This window comes from Pongo abelii, chromosome 11 (genome assembly GCF_028885655.2).
Source record: "Pongo abelii isolate AG06213 chromosome 11, NHGRI_mPonAbe1-v2.0_pri, whole genome shotgun sequence".
NCBI lineage: Eukaryota > Metazoa > Chordata > Mammalia > Primates > Hominidae > Pongo > Pongo abelii.
Genome location: NC_071996.2, coordinates 134,908,268 through 134,921,023, shown reverse-complemented (window position 1 = coordinate 134,921,023; position 12,756 = coordinate 134,908,268). Strand labels below are relative to the sequence as shown.

General features: G+C 53.2%; 1 protein-coding gene across 23 annotated transcripts in view; it reads right to left on the bottom strand.

The window, feature by feature from the left end:
• The window catches only part of ARMC9 (armadillo repeat containing 9), a 181,889-nt gene that overhangs the window by 14,100 nt on the left and 155,033 nt on the right, over positions 1-12,756 (bottom strand). For 12 of the 23 annotated variants that reach the window (XM_063712517.1, XM_063712519.1, XM_054548730.2 and 9 more), the window contains 2 exons: positions 10,651-10,787; positions 5,683-5,812 (listed from right to left, as the gene is read on the bottom strand). In XM_063712517.1, coding sequence (XP_063568587.1) covers positions 5,683-5,812; positions 10,651-10,787 — 267 coding nt within the window. Of the gene's footprint in view, positions 1-3,115; positions 3,402-5,682; positions 5,813-10,650; positions 10,788-12,756 lie in introns of those variants that run through there. The other 11 variants (XM_063712518.1, XM_063712526.1, XM_063712521.1 and 8 more) reach the window with 3 other exon arrangements.

The following is a 12,756-nucleotide window of genomic DNA, read 5'->3' as shown; positions in this document are numbered from 1 at the left end:
AGCTGGGCGTGGTGGCAGGCGCCTGTAGTCCCAGCTACTCGGGAGGCTGAGGCCGGAGAATGGCGTGAACCCAGGAGGCAGAGGTTGCAGTGAGCTGAGATTGCGCCACTGCACTCTAGCCTGGGAGACAGAGCGAGACCCCATCTCAAAAAAAAAAAGTTCTTTTTTGGACAAGATGAACATTTAAATCAGTGGACTCTGAGTGAGGCAGATCACCCTCCATAACATGAGTGCCCCCATCCAGTCAGCTGAAGGCCGTAATAGAAAAAGACTGATATTCCCTGAGCAAGAAGGGGTTCTGCCAACTGATGGCCTTTGGACTTGAACTGCAACTCTCCCCTGACTCTCCAGCCTGCTGGCCTACCCCATCAGATTTTGCACTTGCCAAGCCTCTCCAATCACATGAGCCAATTCCCTAAAATCAGCCTCTCTGTTTTCCTGGAGAGTCCTAACTAATACACCTTAAGCCTGTCCCCCTCTCCCTAGGACATGACTGTGAGGGGTGGGAATGAGCCTCCTCAGACCCGGGCTCCCTCTGGCTGGCCCCTCCCACTGGCACTGGAGAAAATAGCCCTCGTGGCCGGGTGCGGTGGCTCATGCCTGTAATCCCAGCACTTTGGGAGGCCGAGGCGGGTGGATCACCTGAGGTCAGGAGTTCAAGACCAGCCTGGCCAACATGGTGAAACCCTGTCTCTACTAAAAATACGAAAATTAGCTGGGCGTGGTGGCGCATGCCTGTAATCCCAGCTACTCGGGAAGCTGAGGCAGGAGAATCATTTGAACCCAGGAGGTGGAGGTTGCAGTGAGCCGAGATCACACCATTGCACTCCAGCCTGGACAACAGGGCGAGATTTCGTCTCAAAAAAAAAAAAAAAGAAAGAATGAAAGTGGCCCTCAGCAGAACATCAGGGAGCTGCCCCTTGGCCTGGCAGAGCCCACCCCGTGAGGCACTCTGACCACCCTGGGGGCTGCTGCAGGCAGTGCCTGTGTTGACCTGGGAGGCTGGGCCCCTGTCATTGGACGCTCCAGCTGCTCTAGGAAGGATGCAGTGGGAGGTGGGGTGGACGGCTGTTGGTGTCAGCTGAGCCCCCGGTGGCCTCAGGGCCCTCCATCCCCCCAGCATGGTGAGCTCAGCAGCCTGGAGGCAGCCAGGAGCCAGGGCCAGGAAATGGCGCTGGTCTGGCTTGAGATGAGGCCAGATTAGGGCAGAGCAGAGAAACCATGTGGAAAGGAAGTCCAGGACGGCAGTCACCTATGACATAGGGGAAGTCATGTGCCGCAGAAATGCATGGGACTGGGTCCTGGAAAAAATGTAAAGGGTGATATACGGGAAAGTTGGGAGGTGCTCTGCAAGGTAGGTGATTGTTTATTAGAGCAGCCTGGCCCTTATATGATCTCAGCCTATCAATAGGAACATTGTGTTGAGAGGGAAGAGCCATAAAATGCCTCGGGAGATGCTGAATCTTTCCCTGTGTTTGCAATGCTGCTGAGTCATAATCCGGCTGCTAAGCATCACCCAGCAGAGGATCCTGTGTCCCTTCTGTTTGCATTAAGGCCAAACAAAAGCATTCAGGGCCCCTAGGCGACTCTGCCCAGAGGGTTCATAACTGGCTCTCAGTTATTGCTGCGGACATTTCATCGGGATTATAAGAAAACCCAGAAAGGGGCAGAGGTGGGGAAAGAGGCCAGAACAGAATACACCAGATAAAGGCAGATAGGAACCAGCCGCACACACAGCAGATAGGAACCAGCCGCACACACAGCAGATAGGAACCAGCCGCACACACAGCAGATAGGAACCAGCCGCACACACAGCAGATGGGAACCAGCCGCACACAGAGCTCCTGTGCCATGGGCACACATCGGGCTACACGTCTCAAGCTCCTCGGCCTCCTGGGGCTTCATGCGTTGTTTCTTTTTCTTTTTTTTGAGACACAGTCTCACTCTGTCACCCAGGCTGGAGTGCAGTGGCACGATCTTGGCTCACTGCAACCTCTGCCTCCTGGGTTCAAGCTATTCTCCTGCCTCAGCCTCCTGAGTAGCTGGGATTACAGGTGTGTACCACCACGCCTGGCTAATTTTTGTATTTTTAGTAGAGACAGGGTTTCACCATGTTGGTCAGGCTGGTCTCAAACTCCTGGACCTGAGGTGATCCGCCTGCCTCGGCCTCCCGAAGTGCTGGGATTCCAGGCGTGAGCATGTGTTGTTTCTTTAGCTGGATGCGTGAATGTGTCATTGGGAGCTGCTGTCCACCCTCAGGGACAAACATGAGGGGAAAGGCATACATGCAGACATATGTACAATCTCTTCTCATTTTAAAAAAGTCACAGCACTTGCAAAAGAATCACTTCTCATCTGTGGCAGGACAAGATCTTTGACATTTGCTTCTGATCCTGTCCTGGGCCTGGGTGCGAGGAGCTCCTCAGACAGAGCCCCCTCCCTCACCTGTCCTCAGGCCACGTGGAGGTGAACTTTCAGGCACAAGCACCCCGCACCCAGCTGGGGCTGCTCTTCTGGAGTGGCAGGGCCATGCTGAGAAGGACTGACAGGTGACAGTCAAGGCAGCCCTGCCATCACCTTCCTGCACATTCCGGGGTACAACTCAGCCTCTGTGGTCTGGACTGACACACTTCATGAGGAGCACTTCGGGTCTTTGCAGGATAAATGCATTTGTTTCTTAATAAATACATCTTTAAAGCCTGGTCAACATTAGTTTTCTCCTGCTACTTAATCTAAGGAGTCTAAGAAGCTGACAAAGGAAAAGGAAAATTTCACCACGGGGGTTGGGGGAAGGCAGCATGATTGCAGGGTCTGGGGTTTTTTTTTTTTGTTTTTTTTTTTTTGAGACAGAGTCTCTGTCATCCAGGCTGGAGTGCAGTGGTGTGATCTCGGCTCACTGCAACCTCTGCTTCCCAGTTCAAGCGATTCTCCTGCCTCAGCCTCCCAAGTATCTGGGACTACAAGCACGTGCCACCACGCCCAGCTAATTTTTGTATTTTTAGTAGAGACGGGGTTTCTCCATGGTGGCCAGGATGATCTTGATCTCTTGACCTCGTTGTCCACCCGCCTTGGCCTCCCAAAGTGCTGGGATTACAGGCGTGAGCCACCACACCAGGCAGGTCTAGACTTTTATTCCCCAGCCTCCGAGAAAGTAATTTTACAGCAAGACAGTTGCTGGAAGTCACTGGCACAGAGCTTGAGTGGCCACTATCCTTAAAACACCTGGAAGCCGGGCTAAGTAAACAGTACCATCATTCAGTCTACCACAGACCCAGACCTCTGCCCCAAGGGCTTCCTGGGCTAAGTAACAGCGCCATCATTCAGTCTACCACAGACCCAGACCTCTGCCCCAAGAGCTTCCTGCCCATCCACCAATTCTTCTTCTGGGTGTGAGACCTCACCTGAAAGAGCAAGAGAACAGAGCTTGGGGAAGTTGAGGGGACAAATGTTCCCCACCAAAGCCACATAGAGAACCACTCTTTCTCCCTTTCTCCTACTTGTTCATCAGCAAGTACTCTAACCACCTAGGCCAGGCGCAGAAGCACAGCACAGACGCCCTGCACTCCTGGCACTCTGTGCACACTCCCGCATGCCCTGCATTGCCCGCACTCCTTGCACACTCCCTACACCCCGTGGAGGGACTGTGGCTCCTGTGAGCCTGGCAGAAGGGCGTGACCCGCACTTTGGGGTCAGGCAGGAGGAAGGGATGCTTTGCTGAGACCTGAATTGGGGCTGAAGTCAGCCTGACAAGAGATGGCCACTTGTGATTTAGAATATTATGGCATTCTAGATGAGGTATACCATATACATATGAGGTATATATCTCTCTCTCATCTAGAATGCCATAATATTCTAGATGACGTTGCCAGTGAGGGAGGAAGGGGGAGATGGAACAACTTGTACTTCTCCCTCCTTCCATCCTCTTCTTCCTCACACTGAACCCCCAGGCTTAAAATAAGAGCTGGCTTCAGTGACTGACACCAAGGGGAGGGCACCTCTGGGCTGGACCCTGAGGGGTCTTTGTGCCCAATAGAATCTTGGGGGGCCAGCTAGGCAACCCTGCTTGATGTAATGAGGTCCCTCAGGGTCGGCTGCCTACCTACTGTGAAAACAGTTATTTCTGGGGAGAGAGGGCTGTCCCCAGTGGAGAGCCTCAGAAATGAACTCAGCATTTGCAGGAAGTAAAAAGAAGTGGCCTATACCGGAAGCGTAGGTTTGGCCTGGCTGAACCGCAGGGGAGGATCCAGTCTGGACTGGGGGCATGAGATAGCTCTGGCCCACTCCTCAGAGGTCTCTCATTTTGAGTCCCCATTTCAGGGGGATGCTGAGAGCCTGAGAACCCCTGTTCTGGCTGACAAGCTCCTCTTCAGCCACAGAAAGAGGGCAAGAGGCCCAGGTAGGGGAGGTAGGTCCCTGGGTCCCCAGGCAGGTTGGCAGTGGAACTGGAGGAGTCCAGAGGCTTGGCCCCTCCCCCAATAATGCGGCCACCTTTGACCCCTCTGCTTCTTAAAGATAGCTGGGACTGCCCCCACCCTTCCCTAGGCCAGGTCCTGAAGTCCTTCCCATCCTTCCCACAGTTCCGATTTCGGCTTCTGGCCCATCACCACCCAAGGAAGCTCAGCACACTCATCTGCGCCCGCTTTCTCTTACATCCTCCTCCTGTCTGTCACTCCCCGTTGATTTCTCTTCCTGACTCTTTCTCTCTCCGATTTTCTCCACCGGTGGGTGCAGGTTCTGCTCAGTCTTCCTGCCTGTCCTCTCCTGGGGCCCCCAGAACTAAGCTGAGCCTGCTCCAGCCCCGTATTTTACCGCAGGAGGTTGGCTTCCTTCATCGCCAGGAGGAAGTGGTGAGGGGCAGCTGGCGTGCCTGGTGGTCGGGGACAGGCAGGGTCTGAGAACTAGGCCAGGCCCCTCTCCCTGAGCAGGTTTCTCCAGATCCAAAAGAAAGAGCTGGCGAGATTGGAAAGGTCCTTTCTAGACCCTAAAGAACCCCTAATAACCCACAGGGCCAGTCTGTGCTCACGTGGTACAGTGGAAGAGAGGACACCATTTTTTTTTTCTTCTGCTCAGGGGTCCAGTTTTTTCTTTTTTCCTTTTTTAGTTTTGTGATTTTTTTTTTTTTTTTTTTTTTTGAGACAGGGTCTCACTATGTTGCCCAGACGAGTTTCAAACTCCTGGCTCAAGCAATCCTCCTGCCTCAGCCTCCCAAAGTGCTGGGATTACAGGCATGTGCCACCACGTCCCAGCCTGGAGGCCCAGTTTCTGTTTCAGGAAGTGACCTCTGAGCCAAATCATTTACTCACCTCCTTCTCCATCTTTCTGCCCTACAGCCCACTTCCTCCAAATGCAAAAAGCTGACAGGACACTGTCCCTAAGTCACCCCATCACCCAGTCCCGGACACGTCTGCCTGGCGGTTTTGAAAACTAGTCCCGTGGGCATGCTTCTGAGTGCCGTGTCCTTCCCGTCTGACTGATGGCTCTCAGGCAGCACAGCCCTCCCAGGTGGCCAGGAGTGGCGGCTGCACTCCGCCGGGAATCTTGACACTGCTCCTTAGCTTCCCCTGTCGGAGGCTGGGCCTCAGAGGAGCCTTCCAGGTCTCCTGGGTGCTCTGCATCTGGCGTGGGGTGCCCACTCCCAGAGCTCCGAGAGTAAGGTTCGAGGCCTTGTGACATCCCCCTTACCTGGTGGTCTCTCTATTGCCTGGGTCCTGGGGCGCCTCCCTTGGCTGGCGGGGGGTCCCCGTGGGGGCTGGGCGAGGCTCTTCCTGGTGTCCTCTTGGGAGCCACTCTCCTGGCTTGGCGATGATGGCTGCTGGGGAGGAGGAGAGAAAAGTTCAGTCCACATCTGCTCTGGAGCCCCTCTAAGGATGCCCTCTCCTGGGCTGGGCTGGAAAGCCAAGAAAAGCATGCACCCCAGGCCAGGCCCTGCGGGCTCCCTGGCGCCTGTGGCTTGGGATACTTGTTTACTTGTACAGCCCGCGAACTTGCCAGGTAGCGGGGGATGGCAGGCACACTGCTGGCGGTGACAGGCACAGCCCAGGGAGGTTCAGATCACCCTGGCCGCTCAGCCTTCCTGGCACCCCTCAGCCTCTGGAAAGCCCTCAGAACAACGAATTGTCTCCCTGGGCCATGGCTAGGCACCTCCAGACGGAACGTGGAGGCACATTTGCTTATCTGAAACTCAAATGTAACTGGGTGGTGTGTAGTTTTATTTGCTAAAACCAACAACCTGAGAGGTAGGGTGCTCCTCACTGAGCAGCCCAAGGCTTCTTAATGCTGAACCCCTCGGTACACCCAGGGTGGCCAGGAAGTGCCCTCACTCCCAATGACTTGTGGTGTAGCTGATGCCCACCCAGAACCAGGCCACCCGGGACACGCAGGGGCCCTTCACGGGGAAGCAGACGGAGAATCCCAGATAGCATCATAGCATATGGAGGGCTCCCCAAGGGCTGGGAACAGATGTTCCTGCATATCAGATGCCACGAACCCCTTCCCCCACCCCGCCTCTCCTCTTCTCCTACAGCTGAAGGGGTCCATGTCACTGCTGCAGCAACACTGTGACAGAGGCTGCATCCGTGACTCCCTTAGGCCAAGCTCCTCTCAGCTCTTTCATTTTAGCAGCACCTCTGCGGCTTTGCAATGTGATCTGTTTAATCTTAAATATAGAGGGATCTTCCCTGCAGGTTTCCCTGTAGCAAGGGGCTTTGACTTCCAGATAATTCTCTTTTGACCCAAACGAAAATCTATTTCTGATACCAGAACCCAGCGGGTGGCACTGGGCGGTCTCCACCTGGATCTGGGTGTAGAAATAGAGCTTCAGGACAGGTGGCACCTGCTCAATGTGCTTAGAATAAGGCCAGGAGACAAAGCGTAGGTGTACAAGAGAATACTTGAGTGAAGTCACACCGAATTGCTGGGCTACACGCAGGGGAACCCCATTACAACGTGTGGAGTCACAAAGCTGTGCCCACGCCAGGCAAGTCCTCTACGACCAGGACCAGGAGCTTCCCAGGGCGTGTGAGGGTAGGGGACGGGGTGGTCATAAAAAAGGAGGAACTGAGCTGGAGTGTCCCGAGACCATGAGGTGGTCTTGGTTCAACTGTCCCCTTCTCCTCTCCTACTTCCTCCAGCACAGGCCACACTGGAGACTTTCAGAGGTCCCATCAAGAACAAGAGACCAGCTGAGCACGGTGGCTCACACCTATTACCCCAGCACTTTGAGAGGCTGGGGCACGCAGATCTCTTGAGGCCAGGAGTTCGAGACCAGCCTGGCCAACATGGTAAAACCCTGTCTCTGTTAAAAATACAACAATTAGCCGGGTATGGTAACACATGCCTGTAATGCCGACTACTCAGGAGGCTGAGGCAGGGGAATCACTTGAACCCGAGAGGTGGAGTTTGCAGTGAGCCAAGACCGCACCACTGCACTCCAGCCTGGGCGAGAGAGAGAGAGACTCCATCTCAAAAAAAAAAAAAAAAAAAAAAAAAAAAAAAAAAAAGAACAAGAGACCCCCTAACTAAGAGAGTCAGGAGCTATGAGACGGGGCAGCCATGGGTGTGCACCGGGGGCTTCCTGGGACAGTGGTATCTCTTGCCTGCTGGTCCATTTCAGACAGGGCTGGGCATTTTAATTCCCAGGGCTATGAAGAACCAAGGCATGTGATTTTGATATTGAAGATAGTCCCGGTTGGTGGGGAAATGAGAATAGCTTTCCTCAGGCCAATGTTCTGCAAAATGCTAAGCCATATTATTGGCCTTTTCCCTTGGGAACTATTTCCTGTTGGCATTTGGGGCTGTCTTTTGCCTAGAATGTACTTTCTGGCCCTGCATTCAACCGATCAAGCAGTTTGAGGTTCCAACAGGTTCCTCCTCCTGAGTTTTCCCTGAGGTGCTGACTGAACGCAAAGCGCAAAGGCTCTTCCTCAAGAAACTCAACGTGAAGGTGGGGGTTTCCACGAGGTCTCTGGGTGGGGCGTTAGTTCCCAGCACAGGCCAGACTCAGCAGTGAGCTGTGTGCAAGGAGACCTGTGGGGAGTGCTGCCTGGGGCCAGGATGGGCCTGGGGCAAGGTGAGCGAGAGAAGGGAAGTGGAGGGGGCCCCATGCCTGTAATCCCAGCACTTTGGGAGGCCGAGGCGGGAGGATTGCTTGAGCCCAAGGGTTCAAGACCAGCCTGGGAAGCACAGAGACACCTCTCTCTACAATCAATCAATCAATCAATCAATCAATCAATCAAATTGAAGTGGAGGGGAGGGATGGAGAAGCAGGACTGTCTGGAGGAAGTCAGAGCAAGCTCCTGAGCAGGGATGGAATGAAGCAGAAGGCAACATGGCTCAGGGGTGCCCACGCCCAGCCCAGCACTGCCTGTTCCCTGCTGTCCCTGCTGCTCATCCCCCTCCCCCTCACTCATCCCCTGGCTTAATGGACTTAACCGCAGTCCCCTTATCTGCAGAGCCCAGATGGAGCACAGAAGTGGAGGGCTGTTTGCCACCCATCCCTTAGGCAGAGGCAGGTGACAGGACAGGGAGACGGCAGGGAGGCCAATTGGGGAGACGCAGCAGGCCGTGGGCAGGCCTGTCTGAAAGAAGGTCAGAATGGAATATACTCCAGGCATGGCAAAGGCTTACTCATGACCCAGAGGAAACTGCACCTGGGGCTTGGTTTTTCCAAAGGAAGAACTTTTTGTCAAGTAAAAGGATTTTAGAGGAGACTAAGAGGGCCAGGCATGATGGCTCACGCCTGTAATTCCAGTGCTTTGGGAGGCTCAGGCAGGAGGATTACTTGAGACTAGGAGTTCAAGACCAGCCTAGGCAACAACAAACTTCGTCTCTACAAAAAATAGAAAAACACTTTGCCTGGTATGGTGGTGCATCTGTAGTGCCAGCCACTCAGGAAGCTGATGTGGGAGGATCGCTTAGGAATGTGAGGCTGCAATGAGCTATGACTGGCCACTGCACTCCAGCCTGGGGGACAGAGTGAGACCTTGTCTCAAAATAAAATAAAATAAAGTAAAATAAAATAAAATAAAAGGAGGACTAGGGGTGTTGGCCTGAGGCTCAGAGCGGGCCTGGCAGGGCCAGGGAGGGCAGTGACTATTCCTGGTCTCTGGCAGGTAGAGAAGGGCAGGGCTGCGGGTCCGTGTCCTGGGTCCCAGCCAGGCTGACCCAATAGGAGCAGGCTTAAGGGAGGGACACTCAGAACACGGTCTCAGCATTTGGGGCAGGTTAACAGGGGCACCGAGAGCAGGATTTGGGAAAAGCACTGCTCTGGCTCCAGCTGGTCCATCTGGGGGGCTGGTGGGCAGCTGCTGCCTCCCTAGGAAGAAGCACTGGCAACCACCCATGACCACCAAGGCTGAGTGTCCTGGTGGGTGCCCACCCTGTTCATGCAAGAACCCGGAATGTGCCTGGGCCCAGACTTTGTCAGGGCTAAAGTAAACTGTTCTTGAAAACAACAATAACATCAACATTGCGGCAGCCGCTCCTTGGCCATTTCCATCCATGCCAACCTCAAGTGCCTCCGCCCTGCAGGCAACAGCATGACAGCTTCCCAAAGGCACGTCCAATCAGTGCAAAAATAAAGGGCCTCTTAGTGGTCATTTTGGTAAAGCAAGGACGTTACCGCTATGTTACCCTGAATGCACTGTGGAGCCTTTAGGAAGTCCAGGCCTAAGAACTTGAAATGTTTTAACTCAATGGCATTCAGTCAAATTGGCAAAACTTTTTAGACGCCCCCTAGGACCTCCACCCTGGCAGCAGAAATCTCTGGATAAATTACTAAGTGGCTCACCTTTGGAGAGCATATTAATATTTACAGCTTTAGTAAAGCACATGTAAAATAACTGATGATCAATGCTGGCAAAACCTCTGAAACTGCTCATCACCAAGAGACCCAGGGGTTGCAAATAACCCAGCCATTGCTGACTTGTCACTGGCTACCGCTCTGCACCTGGGTCTGGAAGGGTCTGAATCCAATTGTGAGCAGATGCAAGTTCTCAGATGTTTCTCAGACAGGAATCCAACCCGCTCCTCTGTTGTTTTTCCTACTCAAATGGAAATTAGAGTCTTATCTGAACTACTCATAATCCTTTTAATTTCCTTTCAAAAATTAAAAAAAATACTTTGTACATTTCTGATTCAAAGTATATGTATTTTTTCTGGCATCTAAAAAATACTTTTATCTCCCATCAGCCTCTGGTTAACTCAGCTGGAAGTTTCAAAGGCGTTTGGATCCCAGAGTTGTTTGTGCTCTTAGTTGCACATTTCTGCCTCCGTCCAGCCTTCCAGAAGGAAGGCTGGCCTCCTCTGCACCAGAATCTGAGCTATCAGAATCAGGGTCACAGATCTGCATCAGCCCGGGATTCCTCCTCCGAAGTTTCACATTAAAGCCGGCTTTCACCAGTCAGAAATCTTGCCCCAGGAGCTCCCAGATGGGACAATAGGCAGTGCTCCGAGAAGGGGACTCAGAGGACCAGCCCAGTGTGGGTCTGGCTGTGGGCTGGGAATCCCGTGAGCCTCTGTGACACGGGGCTGTGGCTGAGACCAGAGGGCTTCCCAGGAGCAGACGTACGTCTGCCACTCCTGCTGCTGTTTCGTGTAGGTTCTGGACATCACAATCCCAGAACTGACTCGGCGTGCTGCCCACGTTCTTACATGAAGAGGAGACGCGGGACTCCGGGGTGCTGGGCTTGCCCTCCCTGTAGACAGCCTCGTGAGCGTTTGGCAGGGCCTGCGGGTGGCTGTTTCTGGTGTGCTGGGCTGTCTGGGGAGGTGTGTGTTGGTCTTCCAGCCTGGAGAAAAACATGAAAAACGACAGTAAGTACAGCCAGCCAGGAGATTTGGACTGCCTACTGCCGTGCAGCATCACAAATACAGGAGGGGGCGGTGCCTCAAAGTCTTGTTAAACCATCATTAGCATATCAGACCTTTTAAAGGGTCTTGGCAGGAGCCAGGAGGCTGACCCTGTGAGGCAGTAGCCTCCCCTTGCTCCTTTTAGCCCCCTTCTGTATTCACAGTGATACATGGCGTGGTGTATTCCTAACACACAATTACGTGTTACGACCCTGGGTGACATGGGACCATGACACTTCAAGCAAACAACGTAAGGCACGGACGGATCTGCTGGTTTCTCCAAGGATGAAGCAGATGAATGAAGGGATGAATCCAACCAGAGAAGACATAACATGTCATGTCAGCCGTGGCAAGTGTTGGCCAAGAACAAGACTGCAGAACTTTCTTCTTCTTTTTTTCTTAGAGACAGGGTCTCACTCTGTCACCCAGGCTGGAGTGCCATGGTGCAACCACAGCTCACTGCAGCCTCCACCTCCCAGGCTCAAGTGATCCTCCCATCTCAGCCTCTGGAGTAGCTGGGACTACAGATGGGCGCCTCCACACTCAACTGATTTTTTTATTTTTTGTAGCGACAAGGTCTCTGTATGTTGCCAGGAGTGGTCTCGAACTCCTGGGCTCAAGCAATCCTCTCACCTTGGCCTCCCAAAGTGCTGGGATTACAGGCGTGAGCCACTGTGACTGGCCTAGAACTTACTTTCTTATAACACTACCTAAAGGATGTGTGCAGAACAGCTCCTTTGCAGTGCCTAATGTCGGCACCCAAGCTGGGGGAGACACCCTCGCCCAGCAGACAAGCGCTGAGAGCTTCATTGCACCAGATCCAGCCAGTTGCGAGGGCCAGCTGGCTGGGACAGCCTCATCGGGTCAACCTTGACCACAGATCCCAGAGGAAGGCCCTCCAGTTATCTGTAAGGCAACGGAGCACTCGCTCCCCCTTCAACAAGGAGATATGGGCCACCTACTCCAACAAGGGCTCAGTGGGGGACACACGACAAGCTCGTGCCTGCCTAGGGCTGGACCCTGCGAATGGCTGTTCTTGAATGTCAATTTCATATGTCTGGCCAGGCGTGGTGGCTCACACCTGTAATCCCAGCACTTTGGGAGGCCAAGGCGGGCAGATCACTTGAGGTCAGGAGTTTGAGACCAGCTTGGCCAACATGGTGAAACCCCGTCTCTACTAAAAATATAAAAATTAGCGGGATGTGGTGATGTATGCCTGTAGTCCCAGCTACTCAAGAGGCTGAGGCAGGAGAATCGCTTGAGCCAGGGAGGCGGAGGTTGCAGTGAGCCAAGATTGCGCCACTGCATTCCAGCCTGGGCAACAGAGTGAGACTCTGTCTCAGAAAAAAAAAAAAAAAAAAAAAAGAAAAGAAATTCACATGGCTCAACCCAACGCCAAAGATAAAGAGACATGTAACCACCCTGAGGGGGGCAGGAAAGTCTTCCCAAGGTGGGCAATCGGTCTTTTTTTTTTTTTTTTTTTTAATAGAGATGAGGTCTGTGTTGACTTGGCTGGTTTTGAACTGAGCTCAAGTGATCCTACCACCTCGGCCTCACAGAGTCCTAGGATTACAGGCGTGAGCCACCACACTCCTAGCCAGCTCAGTTTTGAACTCTTGAGTTGAGGTCTGCCAGGTGCCAGAAGAGGGAAGGTTTTCTAGCAGAAGTAACACCATGAGCAAGGTGAAGAGGGGAAAAAAATCTATATATCTATATACGGTGTGTGTGTGTGTGTGTGTGTGTGTGTGTGTGTATATATTTACGCTGCATTGTTACAGAAAGATTTAAAACATCACAAAATATGGATGCCCCCTACCTCCCTCTCCTGAAAAGACCTGTGTGACAGTAGTGCAGAGGGGGCAGGGTGTCCTGGGGGGCTCTGATGCTTGTGGCAGGGGTGTCAAATGA